The following is an 11,447-nucleotide window of genomic DNA, read 5'->3' as shown; positions in this document are numbered from 1 at the left end:
TCTGCTCTGGCCTGCACATCCAGTTTGTCAAGCCTCTGAAGTTTCTGCCTCCCTGTTAACCATTCTCTCTCTCATGCAGAATACACACACGTCCTCTAAAACCTCAGCCTGCAGGGTTGCAACTCACCATCGTTCTCATGATCTATTGATTCTATTGATCTATTGCTTGTTTCATCCAACCAATAATCCAAAATGTTGGATTATTTTCTCAGTTAGTCGTTGAGTCCATTCAATGATCAAAAAGAGTTTCTTAGAGGTCACGTTGGCGCCTTTGAAGGAGCTGTTTTTATTTACAGAGGGAGCTCCATGTTTGTACAGAAGCCCTGAACCAACCTAACATTCGCTCTATAACAGGCCTCTGTGTACACGCCTGGTAGAGGAGGGTGAGGTGAGTTGGTTGCAATCTGCAATCTCCGCTCTAGATGCCACTAAATCCTTCACACTGGTCCTTTAAGAAGCAGCAACCAGAGAATGTTGCTTAAATAATGATGGAAAATACTGATCGATCATTAAAATAGTTGCAGATTAATTTAATGTTGATTGACTTTCTAGTTCTTTTTCATTCAGTTATTCAGTTTACTATCAAACAAGATGAAGACATCCTGCAAATACTCAGATTTTAAGAGCTAGAACTAGTGAATTAAAATGTATTTATTGATTATCAACATAGTTGCAGTTCATTTTCTTTCAATTACTCGACTAATCAGTCCTGAATCAGTTCTTGGTAAAGTTTAAGTTGCAGATCTGTGAACAACAAAGCATCTGCAAACCGTCAAATATATCAATAAAGATACTTCAGGTTTGTTCCTCTTAGTTATATTTTCTAGATATATTCTCCTGACAACTGTTTTTATAACAGATTAATCTTTTCTGCAGTAATTTATCAAGAAAAAAACATTAACTGGTTTACAGACTAAACAATACATAGATGTAAATAAGTTAGTTGTAGCCCTTTTCTTTATTTATCTGTTGTTTACTCTGTTTGTTTTATCATTACATTCATTGTATCCTATCATTACTGACCAAAGACACATTTTCCCCGCAGAGAACAGCCGTTTCATCCTATGAAGCCTTTTTGTTTATATGTTCTTATTGATAAGTCCTGGTATGTAGGGCCACGTTGACTTTAGTGTTCCCCACAAGGTTCTGCGGGCCTTCACCCTACTTTTCTAAACAAACAGCTCCAGAAACAATCCAGTTCCAGCCAGTCGGAGCCTTCAAAGAGCGCTGATATACCGCTCTCCTCGTCCGCCCTTTATTTACCAAAGATTAAACCACATAGGGAAGGTTTATGTTGTGAGATTTCACAGAATACCTACAGTAAATAATGAGTAATGTAATGCTGAAGATGCACAGTGGGATCATGTGTGGATAGTTTGAGCTGTAGTCAGCAGGTGCTGGTTCCTCTGGCTGGGTTATAGGAAGCACAATGCTGAAGCTGCAGAAACCCAAAATGACAACCTGTGGAACCATTTACCAGGATGTGGTCAATGATTTCTAGAGGAAGTTTGGCCCTGGAGAATTTATAGGGAGGAACAAGAGTTTGTGTTTGTTCAGGGTTTGTGTTGGGTTTGAACCCAAGGGCACTCGTTGGCAAACAGCAAGTCCAGCAGCTCCAGGGAGGCTGGTGGAGCGGAAAAACTAGCAGTCGGTGTGGTACACAGAACAACAGAACAACAGAACAACAAAACAATAACGGGACGCAGCTAATGATTTTAATTACTGCTCAGTTATTTTCTCAATTAATCGTTTAAACATAAAAAAAGTGAATAAAGCCCAAGAGTGACCTCAAAATGCTTCTTTTGACCAACCGAAACTCTTTGGAGATAATTAACAATCGTACAAGTCAAAGAAAAGCAGCCAATCGTCACATTTAAGAGGCTGAAAGAGATTGTTTAGTATCTTCGCTTGAAGTGAAAATGCCTGAAACAAGTAATTTTATAATCTTTCTTCACTGACTAATCGTTGCAGCTTTATGTTACTTGTGCCGGCAGGTTCTGTGGTGCCAGGAATTTGAATAAGTTACTATTAGGGCTTAAATTATTGATTCAGTTGTTTGTTGAATGGTGAAAAATTCAGATTTTCCACAGCACAAGATGGCGTCTTCTAAATCGCCTCTCAGCAAACACAATGATATTCAGTTTACTATCGAACATGAGAGAGAAAAGCATCAGACCTTCAACTTTGGAGAAGCTGGCTTACCGTGCATTAATTCATCAGGATGTATTCTAGTTACAGCCGGATCTCTTATAATTTCTTCACATTTAGCTTATTATATTATTATTATTTCCCCTTTTTCTCCAGGTTTCGACTGCAGCTGCTGAGTAACCGTCTGTGGAGTAAACAGAGGTCGTCCCCAAGACTTTAACTTTTTAATGCATTAAGTTGGGACTGCTTTTTAACAACAACGATGGCTTTGAGCTCGTTCGACATCGACGCACCACGATGGGATCAGTCCACGTTTATGGGTCGACTGAAACACTTCTTCAACATCACAGACTGGCGAACGGCGATCTTACCCGACTCGCGCCTGGATGAAGCCAAAGCTTTAGTAGAAAGCTGCAGGTAAGAAGACGAACACTAAGATGAAGTTTAGAAGTCCAGAGTTTGTTTTTTTCCGTTCTGGGCTACTGTAGAAACACGGCGGCTCAACATGGATGGTAACGAAAACACAAGGATTCTTCCATTCAGGTGATTATACACTAATGTAAACATACCTATGACTATTATATTCAACTTCTGCCCATAGATCCTCCTAAATGTTGCACACTGGACCTTCAACCGAGTGTTATACAGCGTACATAAATAGATATTGCACACAGTATGTGGAATCTGTTCCCCAAAACAAAAAAAAAACTGGCTATGCAAGATGGTTTCTGCATGTAGCCGATGGTGTGAAACTGTCTCCTAACGTCTCCTCTTGAGTTAGTGTGTTCAATATGTGTGTTTTTGGTGCTATGTAGGGCAGGATCCGTCCCTCCCGGCACCACGGAGGAGCAGCTCCACTACGCTAAGAAGCTGTACGACTCGGCCTTCCACCCGGACACGGGAGACCGCATGAACCTCATCGGCCGCATGTCCTTCCAGGTCCCCGGAGGCATGGCCATCACCGGCTTCATGCTGCAGTTCTACAGGTACCGAATGAGAACGAGCTGATCACGTCATGCAGTTTCACAGAGGAAGCTTTAGAGGTTTCATAACTGTCTGTTTCTAGGACAGTTCCTGCTGTGGTGTTCTGGCAGTGGGTGAATCAGTCCTTCAACGCTCTGGTCAACTACACAAACCGTAACGCTGCCTCCCCCATCACTCCCAAGTAAGAATCTGATGTACATTTAAAGAAGGAACCATAATCCTCCTCTAGCTTCTCTCAGACCTGCACCTCAGTATCTAAATCTGATGACAACATTCATGTCGGACTAAGTTTCCTGAGTCACTAATAGTTACAACAACTGTCTTAGTTGGTGGGTAACATTTCCACCTCTCTTCCAACACATCTGAATGTTAATGACAGATTTACATAAAGGCAACAGCAGGAGGTTAAATACAGAGAATTTGACTCTTAAATTACAGTCAAATTTCATATTATCATTATTCATTCAACATGAGCTCACAGTCATACATCTCATATGAATGGGAAAAGGTGTTTGTGTGTGTCTGTAAACTGTGATAGAGGTAGACGGAGGATCTCAACCCCGTAACTATATTTTAGTAACACATAAACATAATTCATAGTGAGTTGAAAATTAAAATAATTATAACTTTTTCCAGCACAGCGACAAGTATCCAGCAGACAGTAGGCTCTGTAATGTTAGTTATAGTAGTTGGTGATAATTTAGCCCCCTAATAGCGCCGCCTATCAATGAACCTATTTAGAGCGCTCTGATTTATCATCTGTTTTACACAGAAAATAAAATCTATTTAATAAAATACAAAACACAGTTAATGAGCCAATTTTAAGTTGAGATGTTCTCACGTTGAGTTTGGACGTCTAATATAGATTGGTCTTATTATTTTTACCCCTCAGACCAACACGTCCTCCCATGTTTTGGGTTTTCTGGGTTTGAACGCTGTTTGTTGGGGTTAACCCACGTCTGAAATTGGCTTTTTTTGTCTCTCTCAGGCAGATTGGAGTCGCCTACATTACAGCAACCAGCACAGCATTAGCAACAGCAGTCGGACTCAACCTCTACACAAAGGTACAAACACTATTATTCACTGACCACTGAATGTTTACTGGTCCTGCACAAGGTTGACTGAGAGTTTAATGTTTTTAATGGATCTTTTCATGTTCAAAGGGAAAGGCAGATCATTACAGTGTGGGTTGTAAATGCGAATGAACAACATTTAATTTCCCTCCATGTTATTCGAAATACAGATTGTACTGTTTTTGGAGCAAAGTTTAACTCTCAACTACAATTTCAGACACTAATATTGTACTTTTTACTTCACTACATTTAATAAATTTAGTTACTAGTTACTCTGCAAATTCAAATTGATAAATAAATAAAATATAATAAACAAGTAAATGATGATGTATTTTTATAGGTAAAGATAAAATTAGAGACTACAGAGTAAATGAAGTCGTTAAAATGGACTCTATGCTTACCAGCTACAACTAGCTACATATTAATTCATCAATAATTATAATCCAGCCTCTAATCTGGTGATTGATGATGATTGATTTAATCATATTTGTATCAGGGATTGCATCTTTAACACGTGACGTTTTATTTGTTTAATGTGTTCACTTTCTCTTGCAGAAAGCTCCTCCTCTCGTGGCTCGCTGGGTCCCGTTTGCAGCGGTGGCGGCCGCCAACTGTGTCAACATTCCCATGATGAGGCAACAGTGAGTCCTGCTGTGTTACTGTTTGAACTGGTATATGTACGCGGAGGCGGAGGTTATGTTTGTATGTATTGTGCAGATTTTAATGTCGAGGTGTTAGACCCTGAAAGACTGACTTTTCCTCTACTGCCAACAAATTGTATTAACTGTATTAATCCTCTCATATTAATAACTCTCTCTCTGATTTCCTCTATTTGAAGCTGCAACGCGCTCTGTTTAGCTGTGTGATGAAATAATACTGCATGTATAGCAGCAAACTGTGGTGTAATAGCTGGTAGGGTTACAGGTAGTTGGGAGGCAGAACCATCTGATCCTACCAGCCTGGACACCACAGGCAGTATTATCTCATCACGCAGCTAAACAAAAGAAGTTTTCCGTGTTTCTCTGACGCTGTTCGGCAGACAAATGACGTCCCGCCAGCAGAGCTGCTGCTAACGATAGCTCAGCTTGTTTCTCTGATAAGATCCAGACATCTGACGACTAAAATCCTTCATCCAGTTAGAATATAGAGTTAAAAACGACCAAGATCTAAAGCATTTTTTTAAAAATGTGTCTTAAAACTGGATAAAAAGTAAATTTATGACAACCACAACACATGCCATTGACAGGCGACCTGTGAAACACATTGTAACCTGAATAAAATTACAGATTTCTCCGAGTTTGAACATTGTTGGAAACATTTGGGATAATCTAAGTACACAACTCAACTATATATATAACGTAGGTCTAGTGTTTACAGACATTGTAATGCAGAAATGTTACATATTATATCTTAAAAACCTTTGTGTCTTCATTGATCTGTGTGTTCTCTGCTGGTGAATCATTCAGGGAACTCGGTTACCTGTAAAATCAGCTCTTCCATCAATCACCTCACTATAGTTTCTGTTGTTGCCATGGTCACACAGCGAGCAAGTAGTCTGAACGCAGCGGTAAAGAGCTGTGCGTGTTCGCGGGAGCAGCAGCCGACCTATATATGTGCAGCATTGTTCCAGTAAATGTACTTTTTACTGTAATTTAGTCTCTTCTGTTGAACAGCCCACTTTCAGTTTTGTTGAAACATTTGAGGTTCACCCTGAAGTCGAAACATTCCCCAATAACCCCGATTTGTTTACAGCCAACCAGCAGGAGGGGGGCTGATGAGGAAACCACAACGATGTGTTTTCTGTTTCCGTTTCGTTTCTCTTCATCTTCGTTTTGTCTTCTGTCTTTTTTTTTTCAGGGAAATCCTGAACGGTATTGCTGTGACGGATGAAAATGGCAACAAACTGGGCCACTCTACGGTGAGAACTTGAGGACATTTAACTAGTTTTCCTTTACTGTTCATAGTCTTAAAATCCTCTTTTATCCCTCCTGTAGAAAGCAGCGGTTAAAGGAATCACTCAGGTGGTCGTCTCTCGGATCACCATGGCTGCACCGGGAATGAGTACGCAAAGATCTCTTATAAATATTATATCCAGTTCTTTTGAGTTTTCCTCTCTTCACTGTTTTCTTTTCTTCTGTCAGTCATCCTCCCCATCATCATGCAGAGGATGGAAAAATACAAGTTCATGCAGGTCAGATCTTTTTTTACCTTCATTAGCATCCTCTCGCTAAAGTCTCCAACATGAAAGTGTGCATCTGTCCTCAAGCTCTGTTCGTGTTTTCACAGAGAATCACGTATCTCCACGGACCGATTCAAGTGATGATGGTGGGAGCGTTGTAAGTAGAGAGGGCTCACGCAGGGATTGGAAAGTCCTCGGGAGTGTTTCATGGTCGGAAAAACTAACTTTTGTTCTTTTTCCTTATTTTTTAAAAATCTTTCTAAAGTTTGGTCTTCATGGTCCCTGCTGCCTGCTCCCTGTTCCCTCAGCGATGGTAACAAAAACCTGTTTCTATACTTTCTCCTGCTCATAGACTTATAAATCAGAATTGCACTCGTGTAACATTGTTGGACTCACAATAGGCAGTTTAAAAATCAAAATGGATGCAGCAGAACAAGAGATAACGTCTTTTATATTCCACACATTGTTTCTCCTTGTGAAAACCTGGTGCCTACATTACCCACAATGCTCCTCGACTACTGACAAAAGTACATATTTTATGAAGTTTTGTAGAAAAAGTTCTTAATGTTATTGTGTTATGTTGCAAATAATAAATTTCTGTCCTAATTATACTAGTAGATTTAGTTACTTTTAGTAACTCGTTAGTAATGTTACCCCACAATTGACCTTTCATAAGTCCCGCCCCTTTTTGTTCTATGCTCCAATGACAGTTGAGCAAGCCTCGGTCAGCACCACTGCCAACTTTCTCCTTTCTCGTACCCCAAATTTTCTTTCCCCGGGGTGGCGAAGTCATGACCCACCCTTTTGTGCATCTGTTTGGCTTGTACCCGTTGCCTTCACTGGTTGGTTACCTTTAGGCATGAGTAGTGAGATTGGATGGGGTAAGAATGTCAGGGTAAACCAATCAGAGGCAGAGTTGGGGCGGGTTTTCGGGGAAAAACAAATCTCTTCCCATACTTGGATATGCTGTGTGCTTGGCTCGCCTGTGTTGAAAAAACAACCTCATTTTGAAGATGGTTAAAAGATAAAAGCTGTGTGTGTGTGTGTGTGTGTGTGTGTGTGTGTGTGTGTGTGTGTGTGTGTGTGTGTGTGTGTGTGTGTGTGTGTGTGTGTGTGTGTGTGAGAAGAAAGGGTTTTTTCCCTGGCAGAAATATGCTGGTGGACACTGGGGAGTGCAGAGATGAAGCACTGTTGTGGTGAGAGAGAAAAAAAAACTGCTGCATGTGGGTTTTGTTTTTATCTTGATAATTTCAACAACTCAACATTAGTTTAACAAACGTGCAGTGGTTGTGTAAAGCAACAACAATGGACAAAGCTTTCCTACTTTTTTTCCACGTTTTACTCAAGTTATCATCAACTTCCTTCACTTCACCCAGTTCACTGTCTCCGCCCTCGGCCACACAAGAAGAGGAGACGGAGAACCTAGCGGGACCATAAATGACAACAAAGTTTTTTTTTTTCTTGGTTACCAGGGTGATGAGTCCCCTATCTAATATATGATTGGCTGCATGAAAAAGAAGGTTTTCCCACAAGCATACGCTCTCTCTCCTCTTTGGGAACAACAGACAAACACGTATTGCTAACAGTAGCTAACCATCAGCCAACTGTGGTTGTCTTTCCAACGTAGACGAGCACATATAACACATCCAAGTACAGAGAAGGAGAAAGTTAACTGAGGGTCTGACTTTAAAAAAAAAGGGTCAATTTGTTTATTCTGAAACATTCTGCATAAGCAAACAAACCAGCTTGTTTGATCAAACAAAGTACATTCTGACCGTGTTTCTCTTCTTTTCTTTCTGTCCACACGCTCCCGTCTCCCTAATCTCTCTCTCTGTCTGACTGTAACAGCTCGATGGCCGTGTCCAAGTTGGAGCCCGAGCTGAGAGACTCCATCGTATCTCAGTACGGAGACGCCGTACAACGTGTCTACTTCAACAAAGGCCTCTGAGGCGGGGAGGGCTGATTAGCATTATCTATTTGACACGCAAGAGCCGAATACATAAGCGTGTTATTTGTCTTCGTTTTCTAATCATTAGTCACAATGAAATGCTCTTTTTCCCTTTTTCGTCATCTTTTCGAATCAGTGCTTGTTGCTGGGAACTCTCTGGATTGTTGATCAATCATGTCGCTTTCTTTTAATACACGGGGTTACTGTGTACTCCTGTGGAGAAACCAAATGATCTCCTCTCAGGAACACGCACAATACTTTTAGCTACATTAACACTCTGTTAGTTTGTCCCCTCATGGTGCAACTCATCTGTTTTCATTGGCTGTTTGTTGGCGTGTCGGTGCTCTTACAGCTTCCTTACAATCTGTGCCTTCCCTACAAAGCGACAGGAACAACAACACTGCTGGGTTTTCTTTTTAACCAGTATTTTCTTCACTGTGAAACCAGAACAGTACTTCTATGCATGGGTTAACTCTAAAACGGTCATTCAGCGTGGTGTGGACGTAGGGAGATAAAGGTGGAGGATACTGCCCTCTTCTGCCAGAATGGAGGTAGATGTATTATGACTTGTTGGCACAGTTTATCTGAAAGGTTTGCCGATGGGATCTTTTCACTGTGTAAACTCGGACTTGTGCCACAATCCTCAGTATAAGCTGAAATAAAACCACATACATTTTTGAAATATAGTAACCTGAAGTGTTGTGTTTTTTTTTTTAAATATGTGATCAAATTTACTTGATGAAAAAAGGTTGTCAGGTTTAATATTTGATGAACTTTGTGGAAAACTCAGATGTTTAAGTAAAAGTACCACAATGTAAATAAACTCTACTTCAAGTAAAAGTGTGTAAAATTGCATTTAAAATCCTATATAAATAAAACTACAGTATAATCTGCACAAATGTCAAAAAGTACTTGTGCTAATTCTGCTGAAAAATTGCCTCTGATATTATAAACCTTTTTCACAGCAGGTATTTTGTCATGAAATAGTAGGGTAAACAGGTGTTACCAATGATACTAATTAAGGCTCTGTTCCATTTAGTGTGGCAGAGTCTTTCCAGTGAGCCAACAAGCACCCTGACTCTGTTTGACCAGAGTGGAGCGTAACCTTAATCAGTATCATTGGCTGTGTTTACCCTACTATTTTAATGTCAAACTGGCTGCTGTGAAAAAGGGTCTATTAGAGTGTTAATACTGATGTTTTGATGTCCAACTGTTTACTGCTGTAGTTGGTCGAGGTGGAGCTCGTATGAACTACTTTATATACAGTTTGGTAATTTATTACAGTGGTTCCCAACCTAGGGGGCCGGGCCCTTCCAGAGGGTCTCAGGTAAATGTGAGGGGTCTGAGGGGAAAGAAAACAGAAAACAAACAGCTCTGCTACATAAATGTATATTTATTTTATTTCTCTGTAATCTGTGCTTTTATTCTATAATTGTATTATATAATTACCTCAAACAATTACTCTGACAAGTATATATAAATATAAAGACAGCTCTTTGTAAGAGGTCAAAAAGTGCAATATTATTAACTTCTGAGGTGTGGAGTGGAAGTATTCATTAGCACAATATGGAAACACTCAAGTGAAGTTTAACTACTTTAAAACTGTTCTGTAAACGTACGATTCTCTGCAGACAGAATGAGGAAAAACAGTCTGACAGATTTACGTGAGTCAGACCAGACCGGATATTTCAGAAGCAGCAATTTTCCAACAATAAACCGTCTTCCTATTTCTGTGCACGCATTGTTTATGAACAACTGAACTTCTGCATTAGTTAAAATCAGAGGTGGAAGACGTATTCAGAGCCTTTTACTTCAGTAAAAACTACTAATAACACTAAATAGGTTAAAACCCTGCATTAAAAGTATGTAAATATTATCAAAAGTACTTAAAGTATTAAAAGTAATAATTCTGTAATATGTTTATTTTTTATTAATATTACTGCTGCATTGATGTGTATGTTGGATCTTACTGCTGTTTATGGTTGAGCTCATTTTACTTTATATACCGTAATGCATCGTATTTTATGTTATTTTATGTTTGTAGCATCGCTGTCCTGATACAACCACAGATGTCTGGTACAGGAGAATAGTTTATTTATCTCAAGAAACCGCAGAAGTGACACTTAATCCTTCAGTTTATCAGATCATTTGTAATTATTGGTGGTTTTCACTGGACAGAAACAGGAAAATATAATCTCAATAGTAACTAAAGCTGTCAGACAAACGTAATGGAGTAAAAAGTTACATAAAATGGAAAAACTCAAGTTCAAGTGTACTTAAAGGTCCAGTGTGTACGGTGGCATCTAGTGATGTAGTTGCAACTCCCTCACTTCACCCTCCCTTTTGAGATAAAATATGGTGGCTGTGAAACATTTGGTTGGTCCATTCTGGGCTCCTGTAGATAAAGCGGTTCCTTCTAAAGAAACTTATTTATTTACTGATTTTAAGGTGATTTTATATTTAAAAAAATATTATATTCTGCCAACAGATCCTAAATGTTACACTCTGGACCTGCAGAACTTCAGTGAATATACTAATACAGTTTTTCTCAATTGCTAAAACACTAAAACCCATTGGCTGAACTCATTTAGCTAATTGTGCAGTCTGTCAATACCTTAAACCTTTTCACATGGTAAAACACAATTTGCAGATCTCACTTAGACTTTTCAGCAGAACTCTAAACCCATTCTGCACTCTAATGCACATGTCATCCATACTGGTAAACACAAGTGACAACAATCAAACACAAATAGAGAACACATGTCACTGATTAAACACAAACACTCAAAATTGATTTCACTTGTTTCAAATCGTGTGACACAACCAATATAAGATAGTTCAGAGAGCAAACAGGTTGTTGAAGGTGGGACGGAGAAAGTCTAAGAATGGATGGAAGAAACAATGACAAGAAGAAGCACATTGATCACATGTTTACTGATTTTTGTATTGTATACTGTAGTACAGTGCATTGTAGGCTGTATACTGTACAATAAACAAATTGTCTGGCCCTGAACATTGTGCTTTCCATTTGTTTACAGTACTGACTGCTCAATAGATTTTGACTGGTTGCAGGTTCATATCAACAAAGAACAAGAATTACAGTATCACAGAAACC

At 39.4% G+C, this 11,447-nt stretch overlaps 1 protein-coding gene across 1 annotated transcript in view; it reads left to right on the top strand.

Moving 5' to 3' along the window:
• The window catches only part of sfxn2 (sideroflexin 2), a 9,608-nt gene extending 590 nt beyond the window's left edge, over positions 1-9,018 (top strand). Inside the window, exons 3-13 of the mRNA XM_051417442.1 lie at positions 2,305-2,565; positions 2,964-3,134; positions 3,215-3,313; positions 4,121-4,196; positions 4,761-4,846; positions 6,063-6,123; positions 6,200-6,266; positions 6,347-6,396; positions 6,492-6,541; positions 6,650-6,697; positions 8,233-9,018. Coding sequence (XP_051273402.1) covers positions 2,411-2,565; positions 2,964-3,134; positions 3,215-3,313; positions 4,121-4,196; positions 4,761-4,846; positions 6,063-6,123; positions 6,200-6,266; positions 6,347-6,396; positions 6,492-6,541; positions 6,650-6,697; positions 8,233-8,332 — 963 coding nt within the window. The 5' untranslated portion in view covers positions 2,305-2,410 and the 3' untranslated portion in view covers positions 8,333-9,018. The remainder of the gene's footprint in view (positions 1-2,304; positions 2,566-2,963; positions 3,135-3,214; positions 3,314-4,120; positions 4,197-4,760; positions 4,847-6,062; positions 6,124-6,199; positions 6,267-6,346; positions 6,397-6,491; positions 6,542-6,649; positions 6,698-8,232) is intronic.
• Positions 9,019-11,447: the final 2,429 nt, after the last annotated feature.

Source organism: Dicentrarchus labrax, unplaced genomic scaffold, assembly GCF_905237075.1.
Source record: "Dicentrarchus labrax unplaced genomic scaffold, dlabrax2021, whole genome shotgun sequence".
Taxonomy (NCBI): Eukaryota; Metazoa; Chordata; class Actinopteri; family Moronidae; genus Dicentrarchus; species Dicentrarchus labrax.
Note: the sequence above shows the minus strand (reverse complement) of the source record. Positions and strands in the feature narration are given on the sequence as shown.